This window comes from Sardina pilchardus, chromosome 1 (assembly GCF_963854185.1).
Source record: "Sardina pilchardus chromosome 1, fSarPil1.1, whole genome shotgun sequence".
NCBI lineage: Eukaryota > Metazoa > Chordata > Actinopteri > Clupeiformes > Clupeidae > Sardina > Sardina pilchardus.
The window spans coordinates 35485284-35512233 of NC_084994.1; the positions used below are offsets into that span (position 1 = coordinate 35485284).

Here is a 26950-nt window from a genome sequence, read left to right on the forward strand (position 1 = left end):
ATTAGAAAGGGTGCATGTAAACGTAGCTAATGATTGTTGCCCAAATATCATGATTTACAGTATTGCAACTCTTGGGACTCTGTCTTTCTCTTCATCCTCTTCCTCCTACCTGCACCCTCCTCTTCCTTGTACCCCACTTCTACTGTAACACACACTTGTTGTCCCCTGCGTCTCTGTCAACTCTGAACTGACTTATATTGGTTGTCACATCATTAGACAGAAGTGTTATCAATTTTGAGTGGTAGTGTTCAAATGGAGACAACTGTGCACTAACTGTGTTCAACTTCTGCATTGTTTGGTTATCAATATAATTAAGAAGTGCATCAGAATGCACAATGTGTTCACAGTTTTGCAAAAAGGGTTAATGAGTTTGGTAAAATGGGTGAAATGGGTGAAAGTAGTCTATGGTTTTGCCAAAAAAGGGAGCAATTCAATAAATGTGTTCAGACATTTGAGAATTTGATTCAGAGAATGGGGTTTAGTGTTTGAGCAACTGTGAAAAACTGTAATCAACCTCACGATGACACAGAGATAAACGTGTTTGATAACCATCCATAAAGATTTTTTAAATGACCAAGTGACTGATTTGGAAGCTGCAATGTGTTTTCAGGTGTGTGTTAAAGCTTCATTTACTGTAGATACTGTATGCTTTCCCTCCTCATGATTCTGATGTTGCATTTAGCAATACTTAACATTACTTACTTAAGATAATAAACGTTATTCAGTCTAAAATCTAAAGTACCAAGTCTTTTGAATTGAAGATGAGTCTCAAGTCATTGCATGAGTGGGAAACAGGATGGATCCAGGATTTGCATTCTGATAAAGTTTCCTTGGCCTTTGGAATTAAAATCACATCATAGTACCCTTCACCAGACATAGAGATTGTTTTTTTTTAGGTTTAAGGTATAAGGTATAAATTAACAACCATCTGCAATGAACACAATGAATTTGATGACAACTTTTATTTACAAAACGCACTCTGGTTGTTACAAGACAACATATAAAAGATAATATGAGATTTCCAAAAACAAACAAATTTGTGTTAACATAATATTGTCATGGTAGTGTATCAGAGCATTTCACATGATTTAGACAAACGAGAACAAGTATACAAACATGCAATACTACAGTACTTGCAGTATTGGCAATGGTGTTGTGGGTACCCACAGTATCGGTTCATAACAGTAATTAGGCTATATTCTATTTTACAGCTTACATTGAATTCTTAAAATATATTATATTTTACAGTGTATGTTTTTTTAGTCTGAGCCTTCCTTGTCTGGAGATGCATCCTGTGGCATCTCGTTTTCCAGTTTAGACCTATGTTCATATGATCTTGGGAGCCACTCATGTAGGAGCCATGGCCAGAGCTCGCCAGTAACCAGCTCACAACTTTGTCCCTGGATTCCCTCAAGTCCTTTGGATCTGGCTGAGATGAACTTTCTGGGGACATTTATGAAATAAAGGACAAAGACTTCAGTGCTACTATCATCTCATTAAGTTTAATGGCACACACCTGACATTTATATAAAAAAAATACTTTCACTATCTACTTTTAAGTGTTGAGTGTGAGATGTACCATTATAGTAACTCACCCAGTTTAAGTTCTTTTACTGCTTCACGGACTGTCTCGTTGACTATGAAGTCCCGCCGTCTCCATTCATAATCAAGCAGATCTTTCAAATGACTGGCAAGCATCTCATCACCAGACTGCTGTCTTTGGATGCTTTGGTCAGTTTTATCAGTCAGCAATTCATCTTCTGTATCTGCACCTGGCAGAGTAGATGGATAGATAGAGAGAGAGAGGGAGAGAGAGAATGTAAATAAATATTTTAAAAAGTATAATTTAAGATCTCTAACTCTAGTACGGTACACGCATAATAGTAATGTACACAGTAGTTTTCTGTGCATTAGCTGCATTATAAACCTCAGAACAGTGTTCTTCATTAAACAGATAGGGCCAGATATTAGTCTGGAATATCTTTCTGCATACTGACATAAGTTCATGATGATATCTACAGATTGCAATGATTATTTAGCTATTGACTACTGTTATACAGTGTGTGTGTGTATATATATATATATATATATATATATATATATATATATATATATATTGTCCATTATAAAATCATGCAATTTGATTGCATAAAATGCTTACTGTAAAAAGGATTATCCTGGAATGTTTCACGTTGGTTGATAGCGTCCATGGATTGTGATTCTCCTTTAACTATTTCAGAAACAAAAATATCATTAAAAGAAACTAAAATATTCATGAATAGACTTTAAGGTGAATTCACAAATCACAAACTCACGGTCAAGTGGTTTTTCCATGCTTTTGTCAGTTTTATATGTGCATGCTGTCATAGCAATGTCCCACTTCTTCCGGACCTCCTCAATCATCTTCTCATCTCGTCCCAACCATTCTCTGTACAGTGCATCGATAACATCATCTGTGTATGCAACATCTTCATCTGCCTTTGGACTACAAACCTTTGTTTCTGTTTTTGTTTGAGGGGCCATCATAGGGCAATGCACACAATTTCCAGCCACCATCTCCACAATCTTCTCCAGAAACTCTTCAACCTGATTGCTATCCTGCGCTCTCTCACCAAAGACGTGATATCTGTTTCCACACTTCTGGACGAGCCACTGCAGAGGTTTGCCTTCACTCTGGATGACCTCCTCAATGGTGGTGTCTTTCAGCTGTTTTCCCCACGTGAAGAGAACTATGGTGTGTCTCCAGACATCTTCTCCCAGGTACATCTCCAATGTTTCCTGAACTATATGTCTCTGCTCCTCGTGGAAGGACACCTCTACCGGCAAGGTGAGGACAAACGCGTGAGGGTACTTTCTGCAAAGTTCTACTCCTCTCTCTAACTCTGACTTTACCTGCCCAGGAGTGTACTTAGTCGGGAGGAACTTCCACCACCCAGGTGTGTCGACCACTGTCAGATTTCTGCCAAAAACTTTGCCTTGTCTTCTTTCAGCCTTCTCAGTCACTTTCCCAGTGGTAAAATAATCCCCATTTAGGATGATATTTCCTGCATAGCTTTTCCCAGAAATCACAAATCCAACCAGTAACATTCTTATTTCAGGTAGAAGGAGCACCTCTCCTGCGGTACAAAAATATAAATGATTATAAAATATAACTATAGGCGCCATTCCTACTTCAGGCCTATAGGGGCAGTAGCATTGAAAATTGGGTTAATGTCAATTGAGAGATTAGAATGGAGGTGAAGGAGACAGGTCAAAGCATGGTGTGAAGATAGGAGCAACACCTTTTCTGACCGTAGCATAAGCTATTAGGATAACCTCAAGTATTTAATTTATAAGATTTACAGGATACAATAATTTTGTTTTTGGTAATAAGAGGTGATATACATTGGAACCTTTTTTGTTGTTGGAATAAACCTTTTTTGATTTTTGAAACTACTGCACGAGTCAGGAACCTTCTTGAACACACCAACTATACATTAGTCAGAAAAGAGCTCTGCATGGACAATGAACAAGACTGTGGATGTCCTGAAGATTGGGTTTCAGCCATCTACCTGCAAGTATTTGACGGATGTTTGTGGATATCAAAAGAGCAAGTAAGAATGCTTCTGGTGCTGCTAATTAGCCATGATGAGAATGATGACTCAGCTAGTACTCCTGCTGCTATGTGCTTAGCTTAGCAACTATTGCTACTGCTAGTTTTGCTGCATTTTGAAGATTTTGAGTTAGCTTACAGAGAGTACAGAAGTGTATCACATTAGCGGAATTGCCTGCGTGTTACAGAAGAAAGGAAAGGAATCAAAATGGAGGGAAATGGTGATGTTGATGTTCGCCCTAAGAGGACACCAAAGCCAACTACTAAAGTCATTGAGCAAAGGCTTGATGCGTTGCTTGCAGCTAGGAAAGCTAAGTTTGGACTTCTTAAACAAAAGACGTCAGAGATTGATTCTTTAATGGATGATGGAGAAAATGCAGGCATAGTGTCTCTGAAATTATCTACCGAGTTCACTGAACTGTACATGGACTTCTGTAAGTTGAATGATGCCGCAAAAGAGTACATGGGTGAGCAGGATATGATTAAAGATCAGATAACATGGTATGAGGATAAATCCAGGATGCTGAAGGATTTTGTGATGGAAGTTGAAGGTTGGCTGCGAAGTACTGCTGAACAAGCCGAAGAGGCAAGACAGTGTGATGCTGAATTACACCCTGCAGACAGCGTATCAATGGTTAGATCAGCACACAGGTCTGCAAATGCTTCTCACAGTAGGGCAGCTTCTGTAGTGTCCTCAACAACCTCATCTGTAAGGTTAAAGTACGAGGCTGAGAGAGCAGCTTTGATAGCACAGGCCAGTGCTTTGAAACAGAAACATGATATTGACAGAGAAGTGGCGCATCTTAAATCAAAGAAGGAGGAACTTGAAATAAAGACGGCTATTGCTGCAGCTGATGCTAAGCTTCAAGTGCTCAGTTTGCGTGAGTCTGAAGAGCAAGAACAGGGAGAAGAACGGAGAATTGTGAATGATGCAAGAAACCGTTATGCTGAGGCAGCTGTTGATGAAGTTAAGGTGGATAGTGTGGCTATTCCTGTTCAGCTGATCACACAGGAGCCTGCTCAGCAAAGAACATTTTTCTCTGCAAGTAGGCCTAGTAGGCAGAGTGTGCATAGAAATGTTTTGCCACCTCCACGCGCACATGCTGTCAGTGGCCAGACTGCTGGAAGACAACGTGGTGCCATGGACAATAAAGACTTGCTTAGTGTTATGCAGCAGCAGAATGATATCACTGAGCTGCTTGTGAAGCAGCAGAGGTTGTCTTCTTTACCATCATTAGAAATTCCTGTGTTTAGCGGAGAGCCAACGGAGTTCAGATTTTTCACTAAAGCCTTTGAGCATGGTATCGAGGACAGGACTTCTAGTAGTAAAGACTGCTTATATTTCCTAGAGCAGTACACAAGTGGTCAAGCGAAAGTGCTTGTCCGCAGTTGTCAGCACTTGCCTCCTGATGTTGGTTACCGTGAGGCTAAAAGACTTTTGTACCAGCGTTATGGAAATGAATACACCATTGCCATGGCCTATGTTGATAAGGCTTTGAAATGGCCAACTTTGAAATCAGAAGATAAAGAGTCTTTAAGTTCCTTTGCCGTTTTTCTCATCAGCTGTCTGAATACAGTTGAAGGAATAGAGTTTAGGGAGGAGATGGACAGCCCAACCAACATGCGTGCAGTCATCACAAAGCTGCCTTTCAGGTTGAGAGAAAGGTGGAGGAGCATCGCATGCGAGATCCAGGATAAGACTGGCAGAAGAGCCAGGTTTAAAGATTTGGTACACTTTGTGGACAGACAGGCAAGGATAGCATCTGATCCATTATTTGGAAACATTCAGGAGCCTGTGGTTCCAAAGGACAAAGGCATGGATAAAGCTAGCAAACAGCAAAAGGCCAAAGGAAAGAAAAGCACCTTTGCAACAAGTGCTGTGCCAGTGACTGAGTCTAATGAGGCTAAAAGCACACCTAAAGGGACGTTGAATACCTCATGTGAGAAGTGTTTGTTTTGCCAGAAAGAACACAAGATGGAGTCGTGTAAAGCCATTGAACAGAAACCTCACAAAGAGAGGCTTGAATTTTTCAAGTCCAAAGGCTTATGCTTTGGCTGCCTGTCACCAGGGCATTTGAGCAAAACCTGCAAGAAGAAACTAGTGTGTCAGAAGTGCTCATTGAAACATCCCACTCTTCTGCACATGGCCAGCAAGCCTGCAGAACAAACAGAGCCAAGCAAGCCATTGACTGAGGACAAGCCGCCAGCAATGGATGCAGAGGTATGTGGTTGCACTGGGGCCGGGGATGGTGAATGCGCCCTAGCTGTGGTTCCGGTGAAAGTCAAGTCCCTGAAAGGAAATCATGTGGTGCAGACCTATGCGTTTTTAGATTCAGGCAGTACTGCTTGTTTCTGTTCTAATGACCTAATGCGTGAACTAAAAGTGACCGGAAGAAAGACCCACATCTTACTTCGCACGATGGGACAGGAAAGGCCTGTTAGCACACAGGTGGTCACAGGACTGGAGATAAGTGGCCTAGAAGGAGACTCCTATATGGCACTTCCCCAGGTGTTTTCACAAAAGGAAATCCCTGTAAAGAAGGAAAACATTCTACGACAAAAAGATGTGGATAAATGGCCTTACCTGAGAGAAATCCGTGTCCGAGAGATCAAAGCGGGCATAGGGTTATTGATTGGAACCAACGTACCCAAGGCATTGGAACCATGGAAGGTTATTAATAGTGAAGGTAATGGACCTTATGCTATTAAAACCGCCCTTGGGTGGGTTGTCAATGGCCCATTGCAGAAGGAAAGCGTTGCTAAGAAGGAACCTGATTGGACACAGGTAGCAGCGCACAGGATTTCTGTGGCATGCCTGGATGACATCATCCTGAGGCAGATGAAGCTTGACTTTCCTGAGGCTCAGCAGGCAGAGAAAGTGGAAATGTCTGTAGAAGACAGACGATTCATGGATTCTGTATCCAAGTCAGTTCAATTGGTTGATGGACACTATAGTATTGGACTACCTCTGAAGGCTGTGGATGTGAAATTCCCGAACAATCGCATGATAGCTGTGCAGAGGGCAGAGAATCTGCGGAGGAAATTCATCAGGAGTAAGGAGTTCTTTCAGGACTATGTCAAGTTCATGAATGAGATGCTGGAAAGGGGTTACTCAGAGAAAATTCCCGAAGACGAGGTTCACAACAGAGAAGAAGAAAACAGGACCTGGTATATCCCTCACCATGGGGTATACCATCCCACCAAGCATAAAATCAGAGTAGTCTTCGATTGTGCAGCCAAGTTCCAGGGACTTTCTCTGAACTCCCAGCTTCTTCAAGGACCGGACTTAACCAACTCCTTAATTGGTGTCTTGTTACGGTTTAGGCAGGAGCCAATTGCCTTCATGTCCGATATCGAAGGCATGTTTCATCAAGTACGGGTTCCAGCCAGGGATGCCAACCTTTTGAGATTCCTGTGGTGGCCACAGGGAAACCACACACAAGAGTTGGAAGAATATAGGATGGTTGTGCACTTGTTTGGGGCAACCTCATCCCCAAGTTGCGCCAACTATGCACTTCGCCAATGTGCTGAGAACCATCAAGAGCAGTTCAGTCCAGAGGCATCTCAGACAGTGATGCGAAACTTTTATGTGGATGACTGCTTAAAATCAGTTGAAACTGAGGATAAAGCAGTTGCTCTCATACAGGAAGTAAGAGCTCTGTGTGCACTTGGTGGATTTAAAGTGACAAAGTGGATCTCGAATAGTCGCACAGTGCTTGCGTCAGTGCCTGAAGATGAAAGGGCCACAGGGGCCAAAGACTTGGACCTGGACAAAGACCAGCTCCCTCTTGAAAGAGCTTTAGGAGTGCAATGGTGCGTTGAATCAGATGTACTGAAGTTCAGAGTCACCATTCAAAGGAAAGTGCTGACAAGGCGAGGGTTGCTGTCCATGGTTAGCTCTGTCTACGACCCACTTGGGATCCTGTCTCCCATAATCCTCCCAGTGAAAGGTATACTGCAGGAATTGTGTATGAGGAAGCATGGGTGGGATGATGATATGCCAGAGTCCTTAGTGATGCAGTGGGAACATTGGATGGCAAGCATTCATCAGTTGTCAGACTTGGAAGTGAAGCGTTGTGTCAAGGCACATGACTTTGGAAGAGCTACATCAGCCAGACTCCATCATTTCGCTGATGCTAGCGAGAAAGGTTATGGTACTTGTACCTACCTGGTCTTGAGGAATGAGAGGCGTCAGGCACATTGCGCTTTCATGATGGGAAAGGCAAGAGTTGCGCCTCTAAAGACAGTGACAATACCAAGACTCGAACTCACTGCTGCTACGGTAGCTGCAAAGTTGGACAAGATGATGCAGTCAGAGCTGGATATTGAACTTGAGGAATCAGTGTTCTGGTCTGATAGCACTACAGTCCTGAGGTATATCCGAAACGAGTCAGCAAGGTATCGTACATTTGTGGCAAACAGGATTACTGCAATCAGAGAACAGTCAAGAGTTAGCCAGTGGAGATACGTTAATTCATCCAACAACCCGGCAGACCATGCGTCTCGAGGTTGCACAGTGGAGGCGTTCCTGAAGACCTGCACATGGTTATCGGGGCCGGAATTTCTGCTGAGGCCTGAGGAGGCATGGCCTGACTTGCCAGACAGTATCAGTGAGCCTCTGGTGAAGGACCTAGAAGTCAAGGAAGCAGTGTTATTCACAGTGGTTAGTGAGAGCGCAGAAGATGCAGTCTTCAAGTTCATCAATCATTGCTCAAACTGGTATCGTCTGAAGCGTACTGTTGCTTGGATGGTCAAGCTGAAGAAGACACCCCATGCAGTCATCAGGAAGATACTGTCTCAGTGCGTCACTTGTAGACGCCTCCATGGTTCTGCGAGTGGCCAAATTATGGCTGACCTTCCCAAGGAGAGGATCTTACCTGATGAGCCGCCATTTACGAATGTCGGTGTCGACTATTTTGGTCCGTTTGACATCAAGAAAGGACGTACAACCATAAAGAGGTATGGAGTACTGTTTACTTGCCTGGCAGTGAGAGCAGTCCATATTGAGGTTGCAAGCTCGCTGGATACGGACTCCTGTATTCATGCCATACGGAGGTTTGTTGCTAGAAGGGGTCAAGTCAGTTTGATTAGGTCCGACAATGGCACAAACTTTGTTGGTGCGGAGCGGGAGCTACGTCAGGCAATACAGGAATTGGATAAGGAGAAAATTGAAGCTGAAATGGTGAAAAGGAATATCAAGTGGATATTTAATCCCCCAACAGCGTCACATCATGGTGGGGTGTGGGAACGCCAAATAAGATCAGTGCGAAAGATCCTCAACTCAGTTGTGAAGCAGCAGACCCTGGATGAAGAGGGCCTGCAAACACTTATGTGTGAGATTGAGGCAATCATTAATAGCCGCCCTCTCACAAGAGTGTCAGATGACCCAACAGATTTGGAGCCCTTAACTCCGAATCATCTGCTCTTACTGAAGACCAAGCCTTTAATACCACCCGGTGTTTTTGATCAGAAGGATATCTACTCCAGGCGTAGGTGGCGCCAGGTCCAGTATATGGCAGAGTTATTTTGGAAACGTTGGGTCAAGGAATATTTGCCCGACTTGCAGCAACGACAAAAATGGCTGCAACCAAGGCGTAATGTTGCGGTTGGTGACATTGTGCTTGTGATCGACGACTCAGCTCCCAGAAGCTCCTGGATAATGGGGCGTGTCATTGAGGCCATCGAAGACAGGAAGGGTAGAGTTCGTCAGGCTCAAGTGAAAACCAGCACAAATGTCCTTCTAAGACCTATTACCAAGCTTTGTTTATTACTTGAAGCTGAGGTGTAGATGTCTTCATGTCAGCTATGAGACAGTGGTAAAGACTGATCTCCGACAGAGTCATGTGCTTGAACCTCTGACTCCATATTTTTCCAGTTAATCAGTGGACTTAATGAAGATTTCTCGAAGATTGATAAGAGACAATGTAAAAGATGTAAAAAAAAAAAAGGACAAAGTGTTGTTGTTTCAACTGTCTTATATATAGAATTTAGTACTGTTAAATGTTTAGCTATTGTGTAAAGTACTTTGTTAAGGATAATTGTTTGTTAGTCACAAGACAATTAGGGGCCGGTATATAGGCGCCATTCCTACTTCAGGCCTATAGGGGCAGTAGCATTGAAAATTGGGTTAATGTCAATTGAGAGATTAGAATGGAGGTGAAGGAGACAGGTCAAAGCATGGTGTGAAGATAGGAGCAACACCTTTTCTGACCGTAGCATAAGCTATTAGGATAACCTCAAGTATTTAATTTATAAGATTTACAGGATACAATAATTTTGTTTTTGGTAATAAGAGGTGATATACATTGGAACCTTTTTTGTTGTTGGAATAAACCTTTTTTGATTTTTGAAACTACTGCACGAGTCAGGAACCTTCTTGAACACACCAACTATACAATAACGTTAGTTTGTACTTTGATGTCCCTAATTTTTTATATGAGTTAGGATAATTTACCTACCATATGTCTTGATTCTCTCTCTTTGTTCCATAACTCTCTGCTTATACATTAGTCCTTGTTCCTTATAAGCCTTCTTCATCTCTTCAGTATGTTTCAGTTTGATCTGGTCAACCTCAAAGGCATGGTGATGGTCACTGGTGATCAGTTTGTCTAGCTTATCCAAAAGTGTTTTGACTTGAGATCGATCATCACATTTGTTTTTGTTGTCAAATACCTGATATCTGTAATTGCACGTTCTCACCAACCACTCAAGATTCTCATCCTGGTCCTTGATGCGCTCCTCGATGGTTTTGTTTGTCAATAAATCCCCCTTGGTGAACAAGACAATGGTATGCTCCCAGATGTTTTCACCCAGGAGCTTACAGTGCTGCACCACTGAACTCTGTTCATTTGCAGTGAACTGATTGTCGAGGTTGACCACCAAGAGGAAAGCGTGGGGTCCAGGTGAACACAGAGAGGTGCTCAGGACAAGCTCACGTTTGATGAACTCTGTCGTTTGGGTAGCGGAATAAAACCTCCACCATCCTGGAGTGTCAATCAAAGTCACCTTCCTGCCCTCAACCACGCCCTCTCTCTTGACGGAGTGTGTTGCTCCTTCCACGTGATCAGACGCTCCAACTCCCAGAAACGTGTTTATCGTTTCAGTCTTGCCAGACCGGTTGGACCCAAGCACAATAATCCTCAGCTCTTAGAAGTTTGAGGAGGGATACAAAATGTTTTGAAAGGTGAATAAATAAAGATGTGTGTGACTGCAACATGAACTACACAAATGTAAACAAGCAAAATAGCAAGGACATATATCCGACAGTCCAATTGTACAAGCGTTCCTTTATGTTAAAAGTATGTGAAATTCAGAACTCTACATAATGGCAAAAGCTAGCACAGCAGCAAGGTAATGGTTGGGGGTTGCAATTAATCATAACTTCGATGTTGTCCAACATGTTTCAGCATATTTTTTTAAAATGTACCCGAACACCAACTGTGATAACTTCTGCCAAGTGTTAATAATATATTTTCGACTCACCGTCCTGTTTGTGTAACCCGGGTGCCATGTTTCTCTTTGGTAATATTCAATCCTCAGTTTCATGTCATTACAACTGCTTTTATATACTCTGGTGAGCTCTGCACTGTGTTCTGTACGTAGCTGGTTTGATTATCACACACCGACGACACTATACTATACGTTAGGGAAATTCATGGGGAAACTGGATATACTGCATACCATTCTAAACTGCATACCATTATAATTAATGTATAGAGTTATCTCATGAGTAGAGGCATCAAAACAGCACAATGATAACATCACAACAGTGCTGATTTTTAGGCCTAGAATGTTTAATGTTTCCCTCCATAAATGTTGATGTAACCTTTCTTATGAAACATTTATGGTCTTAATCCCCATCCTCTGTGCAGTCAAAGACACACATTGTCTATGCTCATTTGGTACAGAGTAATGCTCATTTGGTACAGAGTAATACTGTCTTTTCCCAACAGGCATCAACAAGAATGCTATACAGAGAAAAGAACAAGGAAACAGGATATACTGTACACCACATACAACAGCAGGTCAAAACAAGCTGTCTAATGAAAGAGAAACACAAAATGATGAACAAGTGACTTATGACATCTTGCCAACCAGAGCATTCCCCTGACTGAGGCCAACATGTATTAGCAATGGTGAGGTTTTCACATATTTTAGTTTCTGGGTCAACAGACTGCAGTTCTGATCCCCTAGGCTACATTCATATTATTTATACCTTCTATATAGATTAATAGAATTGCCCAGCAGCACCACCTCCATTGTCATCAAAGATGAAATGCACTAACTTGTCTAGTTCCGTAGCTTTATAAGCTACCGTCTCTGGTGCCGTTGTTCCACCACTGATACTTTGACCTCCATTTTGATGGGCTCTATATATAGTTCTACCAGAGAGACTCCGTAGACAGAATAGAAGCAGACAACAATTTAATTCGATAAAGAATAGCTTGAATGCAAGCATACAGTACGAGAGAGTTCAGAATAAACAACAATCTTTGGCGTAGGCCCCATCTCTGATCCGTCCAGATGAATGGATATCAATTCCTGCTAATGAAAGAAGTCAGGGCCGAGGAGCCTACTATACCCCCCTACATCGAGACAGGGACCAACTGGTGGCGGTGGCTAAAATGGAGAACATGCAGGTGACATGCTGTGGCCAACAAGATGTCGACTGCTGGCAGTGGTGGCTGGAGGGGTGGTGGAGGGAACGACGAAGTCGGTGTGCTGAGTAGCAGAGAGAAGTGTTAGAACAGTTTTAAAACGTCCCCTAATTGAATGAATGAATGAATGAATGAATGAATGAAGGTCTTAGATCCCTAGCCTGGATGCCAGACCGAAGTTTAGCCCCGCCTCCATTCTTTTTCGGCAGGGAACTTCGGTCTGGCACTGCTCCGTTCAGCTGCTACTATTCGAGATACACTTCGGCTCGGACCAATCACATTTCACAGGACGGGCTTTACGTGATGATTGACATATGAACAGCAGTGACGTTCACGGCTGCATGCGTCCTCGTTCAACGAGTTGGGTGTGAGACCATGTTCGCTTAGGTTGATTTTGATTGCAACAGAATTTGTTCATGCAGTTTGGCCTTTCGTTTATCTTAGCTATTGAAACGGAGGTTGTATCACGGATTCGCACAACTATTTCTGAACACTTAGACCAACGAGGATGTGTGGGAAAACTTCAGTTTCACTTTCACCCAGTTAAAACAGCATGTTTGGGTGATGTTGTTCCCGTTTGTTTAAAAATGTCTGTTTGCTCGTTGGGTTAACGACACACGTTGGGTTAACGACCCCCAGCTGTTCATTGCATACAGTTTGAAGGAATTATTTTTAAAAACGAAGGAGGATGTTTTCCATAGCCTACCCTGCTACATATTTCTGTCTTAGATTTCGCAGATACTGACAGCCAATAACTTGTTCTGTTTGGTTTGGTCTATCCAATGAGTGCAGGGCTATCCCCCCCCGCACTGTATCGGTTGAATCACGCCCCATAATCGCAGCTGAATGGAGCAGTTTCAGACTCATATTCTGATAAGAATTGAGTATGACGTCGTCAGGCTAGTAGATCCCAGGGTTCTCCCCGAAAATACAAACTTAGGCTATGATTGGTTTCATGAATGAATGGGTGGAGTAAGAAAGATACACTACAAGTTTTCCTATTAGAACTTGAACACTGAAGCTATCATTTCTAAGAAAAGGTCTCGGGTGGCCCTCTGGTGGCAGGTCATTTCCACTGTACATTTAAATGTACTGTCAGTGCTGAAAAGTGAGCTGCACTAACCTATTCTTCCTGCTACTTTGATGACTATTCAGTGTGTTGGAAATGTTTCCCAATTGTGAGTGACCAGACTCTATTCACTTTGTGAATGAGTTTGGTTTACCAGGCTAGCCTACTACAGACCCATTCTTCCCACAGAACTGGAACGCTTCAGGAAGCAGTCGAATCATTATGGGCTGTTGTGTAAGTGAGCTGTCACACCTGGCGCATTTAATCGCAACGTGGAGCATTTCTCCCAAAGATAATTTTGATTGGGTGTATATTTGAAAGCAGCAATTGCAATCGTTAATCACTTCAGAACAAAACAAGTGGACTGAGACCGCATCGCTTAAAACTTTACAGAAAGTTTATTTTAGGAAAACAAAGCCCATCCTTTAGACTAGCCCTGGTGTTGGAAACATGAAGTTGCTCCTAAATCCAAAAGTGTATTGCTTTCATTGATAGACATCACTGGAAATTAACACTTAACAAATTAATTCCCGCTGCAATCAACATGGTTGAACATGTTTGAGCAAGATGGCTACTGACACTGTGAGGAGCAATGACAGCCAATCTGATGAACGCTGTTTTTTCTCACCTTGAAAGTTAAATTTGTTCAATGTAAATGGTAGAAACTTATGGTCTTACATTCAAATATAACTTAAGTATACGCTTCTTTTACGTCTCTCTATAATAATCACAATGCAATGATCATATGAATTTGAAGACAACTTTTATTTACATCAGTACCACTCTGGTTGCTACAAGATGAAATATAAAAGAGAATATGACATTACCAAAAACAGAAAAATATTTGTTTATTCACATTATGCTGCCATATGGTATGGCATAAGAGCATTTCTCATGAATTAGAGAAGCGACAACAAGTACATGAACATGCAGTACCACTTACCCACAGTAGTACTGACAATGGTGTCAGTCCATAATCAGATTATATTCTGTTTTACAAGTTATTTTGAATTTTGAATTTTTAAAATAGATGACATTTTACAGAGTGTGTTTTTTAGTCTGGACCTTCCTTGTCTGGAGATGCATCCTGTGGCATCTCGTTTTCCAGTTTAGACCTACTGATGTTTATATGATCTTGGGAGCCACTCATGTACGAGCCATGGCCAGAGCTCGCCAGTAACCACCTCACAACTTTGTCCCTGGATTCCCTCAAGTCCTTTGGATCTGGCTCCGATGAACTTTCTGGGGACATTTATAAAATAAAGGACAAAGTGTTACTATCATCTCATTAAGTTTAATGGCACACACCTGACATTTATATATATAAAAAATAGGGCTGGGACTCGATTAAAAAAATTAATCTAATTAATTAGAGGCTTTGTAATTAATTAATCGAAATTAATCGCATTTTAATTGTATATAAATATATGACCTGAGAACAGTGAGAAGTATTTTTTTTTCACATGGATTTTTAGTATAGCCTACTATTGGATAATGACTGAATACATAGGCCTAAGCTTAAGCAACAAAAATATTGTTTATTAATAAGTCCAACAGACCAGTGCAATTTTTGCCATAAAGTGTAGCAATACCATATTTACAAATAGTACATTTTCAGAAATTCATGTAGCCTATAGATAGGTAGACCTTCTGTAAACTATAATACTGTGATATCCTGTTAATTGTGTCACCTGTTACCTTGAGTTGAGTTCATGAAATTGTTGTGTCCCTTTAAGGGGAACTGGGGGGCGGAGTTTACGTGTGTGCGTGTGTGCTTGTATGCGGTTCTGAGTGTAAAGTTTCTTTTAGGTCTATGAAAGTTGGACATGGAATTAGGTGCGGTGGATTACTGTTATTAGCGTGAGTTGTGGCTGTAACAGCAACTCGGTTGCTATTTAATAATAAATAAAGCTCAGAGGTTTCCCTCAAGTGTCTGGACTGGAGTATCACAATACTTTGTCCACGCTAGCAGCTAGCTGCTTTATGTTTTGCACTGAGGTGATACCTGTGGTGATACGTCCTTGTTGCATAGGTTGCACACAACCATGCTCTTATCTGCGCTTCCATCCGTTCGTTTTTTGTAACAACATTTCCCATCCACGGGACCAACCAACGCGGTCACATCAGCTTCTTTGTTCATGTTCACTGTGCCACTGTGGTTTGTTTTGTCTGAACCTTACAGTCTATGGTCTGAACCGAACTACTTGGTGCTCCAGTATAATCGGTCCGTCTGAAACTCATCCAGTGAGAAACGTTCCGCGGTGCAAAAATAAATAGGCATACGATTAAAATGCGTCAATTTTTTTAACGCATTAATGTTTGTGTAATTAATTAATCGTAATTAACGCGCTAAAGTCCCGGCCCTAATAAAAAAATACTTTTATTGTTTACTTTTAAGTGTTGAGTGTGTGTGACCATTATATTAACTCACCCAGTTTAAGTTCCTTTACTGCTTCGCGGACTGTCTCGTTGACTATGAAGTCCCGCCGTCTCCATTCATAATCAAGCAGATCTTTCAAATGACTGGCAAGCATCTCATCACCAGACTGCTGTCTTTGGATGCTTTGGTCAGTTTTATCAGTCTGCAATTCATCTTCTGTAACTGCACCTGGAAGAGTAGATGGATAGATAGAGAGAGAGAGAAATAGATAGATAGATAGATACAGTAGATAGATAGATAGATAGATACTGTACAACTATAATTTAGGATCTCTAGCTGTAGGAGTACAGTATAACCATAATAGTGGTGTACAGTAGTTTCCGCATTAGCTGCATTATAAACCTCAGGACGGTGTTCTTTGCAAATTAAAACAGCCAAGGCCGTGTTCTGACGACCACATCCATGTGTTAAACACAGTGCCCAATAGACCAGTGAATCAGAACCATATCAGGCAGAAAGAAGAGTGAAGTACAGAGATGTATTTCCATGTGTAGCCCTCCCCTGTGTTGTGTATTGTGGAAAATTAGCGAAATGCAGGAGATTACGTAGTATTCATAGTCTAGAATATCTTTCTGCATGCTGACATTTAAATGCTTGTAAACGTTTTCATAATGACAGTCAGATTGCAAGATCAGTATAATACTGATATATATATTTTTCAATTAAAGCACTTTTCGGTAACACTTTACGGTAAGGGTACATGAATCATCATGAATTAATACATGAATTCATTCATAATTTGTGCATTACTTCATGCCTTAATATATCATGGATCATCAGGAATTGACATGAGTTCACCATATATCATTCATGACCTCATGCATGAACAACACATCAACTAAAGCATTAAGTGTGGTGGCTACATCATTATGAGCTATGGTTTATTAAGCATGATCATGATGATTTTTTTTTTCTGTACATAATTTATCATGAATTCATGCATGTAAGCCTTCCTGAAATATTAGGTAAATTACAAAGTATTAGTTACTCATGAGTTCATCATGTTTGTGGCCCCTCAACTTAAGTGGTGAATAATGACGAGTGTTTAGAGAAAGAGTTTAAGAAAGTGTGTCTAGAGAGTTTGTACAAATTAAGCCCAACAGTCATACTAACCAATGCTTAGTTAATCTCCTAATAATTCAGGAAGGCTTACATGCATGAATTCGTTATGATTCATGTACAGAAAAATAAATCATCATGATCAAGCTTAATAAACCATAGTTCATAATGATGTAGCCACCATACTTAATGCTTTAGTTGATGCGCTGTTCATGCATGAGGTCATGAATGACATATGGTGAACTCATGTAAATTCCTGATGATTCATGAGATATTAAGCCATTAAGTAGTGCATAAATCATGAATGAATTCATGTATTAATTCATGATGATTTGTGTACCCTTACCGCAAAGTGTTACCCACTTTTCCTCTGTAGCACAAGCTATTTGTTTATTCAGCAAATAACGATGTCCACAGACAAGATGAATGCAGAAGTGCCGTTCACCCTGTTACGATTTGATGAACCGCTGAAAACATTTTGGAAACATTTCTTTAAGGTACGAAAAACTCTTTAGTGTTGCTTTAATATGCTGTTTTGTAAAATCATGCAATTTCATTGCATATAAATACTTACTGTAAGAAGGATTATCCTGGAATGTTTCACTTTGGTTGATAGTGTCCATGGATTGTGATTCTCCTTGAACTATTTCAGAAACAAAAAAATAATTAAAAGAAATGAAAATATTCATGAATAGACTTTAATGTGAATTCACAAATTACAAACTCACAGTCAAATGTTTTTTCCATGCTTTTGTTTGTTTTATGTATGTATGCTGCCATAGCAACGTCCCACTTCTTCCGGACCTCCTCAATCATCTTCTCATCTCGTCCCAACCATTCTCTGTACAGTGCATCGATAACATCATCTGTGTATGCAACATCTTCATCTGCCTTTGGACTACAAACCTTTGTTTCTATTTTTGTTTGAGGGGCCATCACAGGGCAATGCACACAATTTCCTGCCACCATCTCCACAATCTTCTCCAGAAACTCTTCAACCTGATTGCTATCCTGCTCTCTCTCACCAAAGACGTGATATCTGTTTCCACACTTCTGGACGAGCCACTGCAGAGGTTTGCCTTCACTCTGGATGACCTCCTCAATGGTGGTGTCTTTCAGCTGCTTTCCCCACGTGAAGAGAACTATGGTGTGTCTCCAGACATCTTCTCCCAGGTACATCTCCAATGTTTCCTGAACTATACGTCTCTGCTCTTCGTGGAAGGACACCTCTACCGGCAAAGTGAGGACAAACGCGTGAGGGTACTTTCCGCAAAGTTCTACTCCTCTCTCTAACTCTGACTTTACCTGCCCAGGAGTGTACTTAGTCGGGAGGAACTTCCACCACCCAGGTGTGTCGACCACTGTCAGATTTCTTCCAAAAACTTTTCCTTGTCTTCTCTCAGCCTTCTCAGTCACTTTCCCAGTGATAAAATGATTCCCATTTAGGACGACATTTCCTGTATAGCTTTTCCCAGATATCACAAATCCAACCAGTAACATTCTTATTTCAGGTAGAAGGAGCACCTCTCCTGCGGTACAAAAAAATATAAATCATTATACAAATATAGATGCGCCATTTTCAGGACTTTAAGTCACACTTTTTTTTCCCAAAGTTTGGCTGGCCCTGCGACTTATAGTCAGGTTTGACTTATATATTAAATTGAACATGTTTTTGAATAATTCTGAAATGAAAGAGGAGTAAACATTACCGCCTACAGCTGGAGATGGGCGCTATAGACTTGTGATAACCAAAGCCGTTATAGGCCCAACTGTACAACTGTGCTGGCCTACTCCTGAAACATTAACCTAACTGGCGTGCATTTCCCAATAACAATGGATAGACGCACTTACGAGGGTTTTCTACGATTCATCTTAAGATTGATCGTTTGGTTTTTCCGACTGTTTCCCGAACATGCTCGTAGCGTGAACGCGCGTGCACCACTCTCATTAACTGCCATTGACGTCTTTAAACGTCAATTTAGACACATACGTTGACTGCCATTTACGTCTATAGATCTATTACGAGTGTTTTCACGATACTCTTAAGCTACGATGGTTCGAAACAGTCAGAAAACCTTAAGACGTTCGTAAGAGGGACTTTATGATCATCTTAGGCTTACGATGCTTTCGGGAAACGCACCCCTGGACTGGAAAGACTGGATAGGCCAAAGAATATCCGTTCTTGTTCTTGGATGCTTTGAAATACATTTCTAAACTAGAAATCCATCCATTACTTTTTGAGTTATCTTGCTAACAAACAGATATAACCTCCTTGGCGGAGGTAATAAATGCGACTTTCAGTCCGGTGTGATTTATATACAGCTTTTCCCTCTTCATGAGGCATTTTTTGACTGATGTGACTCCAGAGCGACTTGTCCGGAAAATACTGTATAACGTTAGCTTGTACTTTACACCTGATGTCCCTAACTTTGTACATGAGTTAGGATAATTGACCTACCATTTGCCTTGATTCTCTCTCTTTGTTCCATAACTCTCTGCTTATATATTAGTCCTTGTGTCTTATCAGCCTTCTTCGCCTCTTCAGTATGTTTTAGTTTCATGTTGTCAACCTCAAAGGGACGGTAATGGTCACTGGTGATCAGTTTGTCTAGCTTATCCAAAAGTGTTTTGACCTGAGATCGATCATCACATTTGGTCTTGTTGTCAAATACCTGATATCTGTAATTGCACGTTCTCACCAACCACTCAAGGGTTTCATTCTTGTTCTTGATGCGTTCCTCGATGGTTTTGTCTGTCAATAAATCCCTCTTGGTGAACAAGACAATGGTATGCTCCCAGATGTTTGCACCCAGGAGCTCACAGTGTTGCACCACTGAACTCTGTTCATTTGCAGTGAACTGATTGTCGAGGTTGACCACCAGGAGGAAGGCGTGGGGTCCAGGTGAACACAGAGTGGTGCTCAGGACAAGCTCACGTTTGAGGTACTCTGCGGTTTGTGTGATGGAATAAAACCTCCACCATCCCTGAGTGTCAATCAAAGTCACCTTCCTGCTCTCAACCACGCCCTCTCTCTTGATGGAGTGTGTTGCTCCTTCCACGTGATCGGACGCTCCAACTCCCAGGAAGGTGTTTATCGTTGAAGTCTTGCCAGACCAGTTGGACCCAAGAACAATAATCCGCAGCTCTTACAAGTTTGAGGATGGATACAAAATGTTTAAAATGGTGAATGAAAAGAGTTGTGTGAGTGCAACATGACTACATAAACTAAACAAGAAATATTGCAAAATCTACACAGCTTTCAGCCAAATGGAGCCTTTCCGGTCTGTCAATCATAACAATCTAAAAACCAATCAAATTGTCCAATTTTCCTGAAGCTCCACAAGCAAATGATGGCCCTGGCGGTGTGTGGATAATGGATATCAGTCACATGTGGGCAATAAATAACTAAACTAACAACTTACAGCAGAAGTTAAGCAAGAATTAATGGGAACCGAAAGAGCTGCTTTCTTGCTTAGCTACGCCAGAAAATCAATTGGTAACACCCATATATAGCATGATCTTGAGGTAAAAAAAATCAGAGTATTTGACCCTTCTGTAATTAAGCAGTATTTAAGTAGAAATGTGAATAGATTAAGGTCGATTAAGAAGAAAAGCCTCCTGAATTTACCCCTTATTTTTTCGATTTCCCTTTAATTTCCCCCCTTAATTAAAGAATCCCTGAATTAACCCTTAAAATGAAATTAAGATATATTTAAATTATCCTTAATTATCCTTAGTAACTATCCTTATTTAGCCTCTTAATCAAATCAAATAAAGGGAACCCCTGACTTAACTTGATTGACACCTTAAATATAATATTTTAATGTGACATTGTAAGGTAAAATGAAGGGCCTGTTTTACAAAAGGCCTCTTAATGTCAATTAAATGGTTTTGGTATATGTTTTCAGGTTTTGAATGTTCAGCGCTTCACGTTTCACTGCAGTAATGGTGGTCGTTTCTAGCAAACTTACAAATGAGATTTTAAACTCACCATCCTGTTGGCATAGCATCTGTGCCATTTTCTCCAGTGATGTCGAGACACAAAATCCGTATTCAGGATCAACATTTCAGCTCTACACACAGTATGTAATCTCTCGGGGATCTCCGCAAGTCAGTGTGCTCTCTGCATAGACACGATAAAGTAGAACTGAACGTTTTGAGCATTTCATGCATCGATAACACAAACAAATTAGGACAACTGGATCTATCGCATGCCAGAGAATGTCCTCTCATGAGGTGAATCGTCACTCCAGACTGCTCTATGTTGTGTACATTAGGAACAAATACTGTACTGTGTTCATTTGATACAGAGTAATATGATCTCTTCCCGATAGGCATCAGCAACTGGAACAGGGTAGTGGATATGCAGCATGTCAGCAACAAGTCAAAACAAGGTCATGATATGAAGTATACAAAATGATAAACAAGCATGAGGAAATTATGCTGGTCACAGCAGCCAGTGATCTCTGGTGTTCATTCTCTGCCTCTACTCTTCCTTACAAGGGAACTACAACCAATGTCTCAGTGGAGCCTGGTCTTGGGATACCGTCGTCATCCAACAGACACTCCACAGCCACACTGATTGGCTGTTTTTGATGTGTCAGTCTTATCATAGGCCACTCCCAGGTGAGGGTATACAGCACTCTGGCACAGAGCCATCTCTTCTTTTGTCGCTGAGCACTCCAAAAGGAACACAGGCTGTGTCCAGAAGTCAAGCGTGCCTTCTTTCCAGTAGCGTCTTAGTTAGCTTGCTCCTCAGTATGCGTTCCTACCTACATTTGGACAGCACTAACTAGTTGGCGTCACCTGACTCGGGGAGGGGGGTGTGTTGACGATTTGCATGACGTGTGGAGCTTGACCTGCGCTGCGCAATGGATTATGGGATATCTGAGGCCAAAAAAGATGCATCGATGCACGCTTGGAAATCACGCCAAACGAAGTACCCAACTAGTGAGAGCGCTTGACTTTCTGACAGTCTATTCTGAAGTAACTTCCGGAAAATGCACACTGCCCAGCGTGTGTATTGATGTTTCAGACACAGCCACAGTGTGCAAAGGGAGAGAGAGGGAATGCTATACAGATGGCCCTCTGCTGCCACCCTTAGGAATATTAGAGTAACAGCAGGCAAGCTGGTTTATCCCAGTCAGTCACCAAGCAAGGACAAACAGCCATGGCATATTAAAATGACAGATATAACTGGGTCAAAGATAAAACATGGATTTTCTTCTGTCCTCAATCTGTAAATTTTCCACAAAAAAAAAAAATTGCATTAATTACGTCTTGAGTAATAACAACAGAACCGCACCTTTCCCAGATTCGTTACAGTAAGAGGCTCTTAAGTGCTAAGAACTTCTTAGTGAACTTCTTAGCAGTGTTCTTAGAGCGCTCCTAAGAAGTTCTTACTTAAGAGCTTCTTAATGAATCTGGGAAACCTGGCCCAGATCTGTTGAAGTCATTGATGCTTTATATAATCATTTAGATTCTCCTTCTCTGTCAGTCAAGGACACTCAATGTTAACCAATAGGAAGTCCACTTTAGGTAAAGTCACGTTAAATTATATTAAAAGACAGTTTTATCAAAGTGTCTCTCTCTACTATAAAGTACTGTAGCAGCCATAGCAATGAACGCAATGAATTTAAAATAAGTTTTATTATCTGATGCACTCTGGTTGTTACACCATACAATACAAAAGAGAATATGACATAAAAACATGAAAAATAAAGCCTTTGTTTATTCACATTATGCTGCCATGGTTTGGTATTAGAGCATTTCTCATGAATTAGAGAAGCGACAACAAGTATTTGATGCAGTACCACTTACCGACAGTAGTAGCCAACTGACAATGATGTCAGTCCATAATCAGATTATATTCTCAGTCCATAATCAGATTATGTTCTATTTCAAAGTTATTTTGAATTTTGAATTCTTAAAATATATTACATTTTACAGAGTGTGTTTTTTAGTCTGAGCCTTCCTTGTCTGGAGATGCATCCTGTGGCATCTCGTTTTCCAGTTTAGGCCTACTGATGTTCATATGATCTTGGGGGCCACTCATGTAGGAGCCATGGCCAGAGCTTGCCAGTAACCAGCTCACAACTTTGTCCCTGGATTCCCTCAAGTCCTTTGGATCTGGCTGAGATGAACTTTCTGGGGACATTTATGAAAAAAGGACAAAGACTTAAGTGCTTATATAATCTCATTAGGTTTAATGGCACACACCTGACATTTATATATATTTATAAAAAAATACTTTTATTGTTTACTTTTAAGTGTTGAGTGTGAGATGTACCATTATAGTAACTCACCCAGTTTAAGTTCTTTTACTGCTTCACGGACTGTCTCGTTGACTATGAAGTCCCGTCGTCTCCATTCATAATCAAGCAGATCTTTCAAATGACTGGCAAGCATCTCATCACCAGACTGCTGTCTTTGGATGCTTTGGCCATTTTTATCAGTCTGCAATTCATCTTCTGTAACTGCACCTGGAAGAGTAGATGGGTAGATAGAGAGAGAGAGAGAGAGAGAATGTAAATAAATATGAAAAACAAAAACATAATTTAACATAATAAACATAAACATAATCTCTAGCTGTAGTACATTATAACCATAATAGTGATGTACACAGTAGTTGTGTCTGTGCATTAGCTGCATCATAAACCTCAGGACGGTGTTCTGTGCAAATTAGAATAGACAAGGCCATGTACTGACGATCACAACTGTGAATTAACCACAGTGTCCAATAGACCAGTGAATTAGAACCATAATGGGCAGAAAGAAGAGTGAAGTACAGAAATGTATTCCCATGTGTAGGAGATTACGTAGTAATCATAGTCTTTCTGCATACTAACATTTAAATTCATTATGACATCTACAGATTGCAAGATTATTCAGCTATTAATAAATGATATATTGTTTTGTCCATTAATATGCCGTTTTCTAAAATCATGCAACTTACTATGAGAAGGATTATCCTGAAATGTTTCACTTTGGTTGACAGTGTCCATGGATTGTGATTCTCCTTGAACTATTTCAGAAACAAAAGTATCATTAAAAGAAATGAAAATATTCAAGAATAGACTTTAAGGTGAATTCACAAATCACAAACTCACGGTCAAATGGTTTCTCCATGCTTCTGTTTGTTTTTAGTGTGCATGCTGCCATAGCAACGTCCCACTTCTTCCGGACCTCCTCGATCATCTTCTCATCTCGTCCCAACCATTCTCTGTACAGTGCATCGATGACATCATCTGTGTATGCAACATCTTCATCTGCCTTTGTACTACAAACCTTTGTTTCAATTTTTGTTTGAGGGGCCATCATAGGGCAATGCACACAATTTCCTGCCACCATCTCCACAATCTTCTCCAGAAACTCTTCAACCTGATTGCTATCCTGCGCTCTCTCACCAAAGACGTGATATCTGTTTCCACACTTCTGGACGAGCCACTGCAGAGGTTTGCCTTCACTCTGGATGACCTCTTCAATGGTGGTGTCTTTCAGCTGCTTTCCCCACGTGAAGAGAACTATGGTGTGTCTCCAGACATCTTCTCCCAGGTACATCTCCAACGTTTCCTGAACTATATGTCTCTGCTCCTCGTGGATTGACACCTCTGCCGGCAAAGTGAGGACAAACGCGTGAGGGTACTTTCCGCAAAGTTCTACTCCTCTCTCTAACTCTGACTTTACCTGCCCAGGAGTGTACTTAGTCGGGAGGAACTTCCACCACCCAGGTGTGTCAACCACTGTCAGATTTCTGCCAAAAACTTTGCCTTGTCTTCTCTCAGCCTTCTCAGTCACTTTCCCAGTGGTAAAATAATCCCCATTTAGGATGATATTTCCTGCATAGCTTTTCCCAGAAATCACAAACCCAACCAGTAACATTCTTATTTCAGGTAGAAGGAGCACCTCACCTGTGGTACAAAAATATAAATGATTATACAATTATAGATATAGCGTTAGTTTGTACTTTACAACTGATGTCCCTAACTTTTTAGTTTTAGGATAATTTACCTACCATTTGCCTTGATTCTCTCTCTTTGTTCCATAACTCTCTGCTTATATATTAGTCCTTGTGTCTTATCAGCCTTCTTCGCCTCTTCAGTATGTTTTCGTTTCATGTGGTCAACCTCAAAGGGACGGTAATGGTCACTGGTGATCAGTTTGTCTAGCTTATCCAAAAGTGTTTTGACCTGAGATCGATCATCACATTTGGTTTTGTTGTCAAATACCTGATATCTGTAATTGCACATTCTCACCAACCACTCAAGACTTTCATCCTGGTTCTTTATGCGCTCCTCGATGGTTTTGTCTGTCAATAAATCCCCCTTGGTGAACAAGACAATGGTTTGTTCCCAGATGTTTTCACCCAGGAGTTTACAGTGCTCCACCACTGAACTCTGTTCATTTTCAGTGAACTGATTGTCAAGGTTGACCACCAGGAGGAAGGCGTAGGGTCCGGGTGGACACAGAGAGGTGCTCAGCACAAGTTCACGTTTGATGTACTCTGTGGTTTGGGTGATGGAATAAAACCTCCACCATCCTGGAGTGTCAATCAAAGTCACCTTCCTGCCCTCAACCACGCCCTCTCTCTTGACGGAGTGTGTTGCTCCTTCCACAAGATCGGCCGCTGCGACTCCCAGGAATGTGTTTATCGTTTCAGTCTTGCCAGACCGGTTGGACCCAAGCACAATGATCCGCAGCTCTTAAAAGTTTGAGCAGGGATACAAAATGTTTTTGAAAGGTGAATAAATAAAGATGTGTGAGTGGAACATGAACACAGATGGTAACTAGCAAGATATTACAAAATCTACACAGCATTCAGCCTTTCCGGTCTGTCAATCATAACAATCTAAAAAACAATCAAATTGTCCAACTTTCTTGAAGTACCTCCTTCTTTTCCACAATCAAATGGTGGCTGATGTGTGGATAATGCATATCATGTCACATGTGGGCAGTAATATACACTACTATACTTACAGCAGAAGTTAAGCAAGAATTAATGGGAATTCATAATTAAGTAGTATTTAAGAAGAAATGTATCCACACTTAATTATAAAAGGGTTTTTAACAATAAAGTTGATTAAGAAGAAAAGCCTCCTTTATCCCTTGCTTTATCGATTTCCCTTTGATTTTCCCCTTTAATTAAGGAATCCCTGAATTAACACCTCAAAATTAAATTAAGATTAAATTGTCCTTAATTAGCCTCTTAATCACAACAAATAAAGAGAACCCTTGTGTTAAATTGATTGACACATTATATATAAGATGTTAATGTGACATTTTAAGCTAAAATGAATTCCAAATAAAAGGCCTTTCAAAATAAATTAAATGGTTTTGGTATGTTTTCAGGTTTTGAATATTCAGCGCACCACGTTTCCCTGCAGTGATGGTAATTTTTGGCAAACTTACAAATGAGATTTTAAACTCACCATCCTGTTGGCATAGCATCTGTGCCATTTTCTCCAGTGATGTCGAGACACAGAATCCGTATTCAGAATCAACATTTCAGCTCTACACACAGAGTCTATTCTCTCGGTGATCTCTGCAATTCACTACACACGATAAAGTAGAACTGAACGTTTTGAGCATTTCATACATCGATAACATAAACAAATTTGGACAAAAACTGGATCTACCGCATGCCAGAGAATGTCCTCTCATGAGGTGAATCGTGATATCATCAGACTGCTCTGTGTGCTCCCTTTTTATTTACAATCGAAAACTAGGAACAACAACTGCATCCGAGTTCATTTGATGAAGAGTAATATGATCACTTCCTGATAGGCATCAGCAACTGGAACAACTGGATATGCAGCATGTCAGCAACAGCTCAAAACAAGCTCATGACATGTGGTACATCATAAACAAGCATGATAAAATGATGCTGGTCACAGCAGCCAGTGATCTCTGGGGTTCATTCTCTGCCTCTACTCTTCCTTCCATAGGAACTACAACCGTAGTTACAACTACAATGTCTCAGTGGAGCCTGGTCTTGGGATCAGGGGGTCAAGATTTGACTGATTAGCTTCGCCGATTAGCAAGGCACTTCCTCGTCGCCATTTTCCAGAAACACATGATGTCCGGTGCCGTTTCTCCTCATGCTGATCAGATGTTGATTGGTGGCTGTTCCACTC

At 41.0% G+C, this 26950-nt stretch overlaps 2 protein-coding genes across 4 annotated transcripts; both read right to left on the minus strand.

Moving 5' to 3' along the window:
• Positions 1-953: 953 nt before the first annotated feature.
• Positions 954-21042, minus strand: LOC134089189 (GTPase IMAP family member 8-like). Of its 2 annotated transcripts, none has more exons than XM_062543545.1 (6): positions 20809-21042; positions 10051-10737; positions 2316-3116; positions 2162-2230; positions 1596-1772; positions 954-1443 (listed from the first exon to the last, which is right to left on the minus strand). In XM_062543545.1, exons 1-6 carry the CDS (start codon positions 20834-20836, stop codon positions 1226-1228), a joined length of 1980 nt encoding a protein of 659 aa, XP_062399529.1. In that variant the 5' UTR covers positions 20837-21042; the 3' UTR covers positions 954-1225. The 2 variants fall into 2 exon arrangements, with proteins under 2 accessions (XP_062399529.1, XP_062399538.1); XM_062543554.1 differs by lacking the exons at positions 954-1443; positions 1596-1772; positions 2162-2230; positions 2316-3116; positions 10051-10737 and adding exons at positions 14041-14560; positions 15750-15926; positions 17392-17460; positions 17546-18346; positions 19276-19962.
• A 1405-nt stretch (positions 21043-22447) lies between these two features.
• LOC134089201 (GTPase IMAP family member 8-like) lies at positions 22448-26505 on the minus strand. 2 transcript variants are annotated; one of them, XM_062543574.1, is made up of 7 exons: positions 26453-26470; positions 26246-26368; positions 24832-25518; positions 23927-24727; positions 23773-23841; positions 23123-23299; positions 22448-22964 (listed from the first exon to the last, which is right to left on the minus strand). In XM_062543574.1, the coding sequence occupies exons 2-7, from the start codon at positions 26271-26273 to the stop codon at positions 22777-22779; spliced, it is 1950 nt and encodes a 649-aa protein (XP_062399558.1). In that variant the 5' UTR covers positions 26274-26368; positions 26453-26470; the 3' UTR covers positions 22448-22776. The 2 variants fall into 2 exon arrangements, with proteins under 2 accessions (XP_062399558.1, XP_062399550.1); XM_062543566.1 differs by having other exon boundaries at positions 26246-26505.
• Positions 26506-26950: the final 445 nt, after the last annotated feature.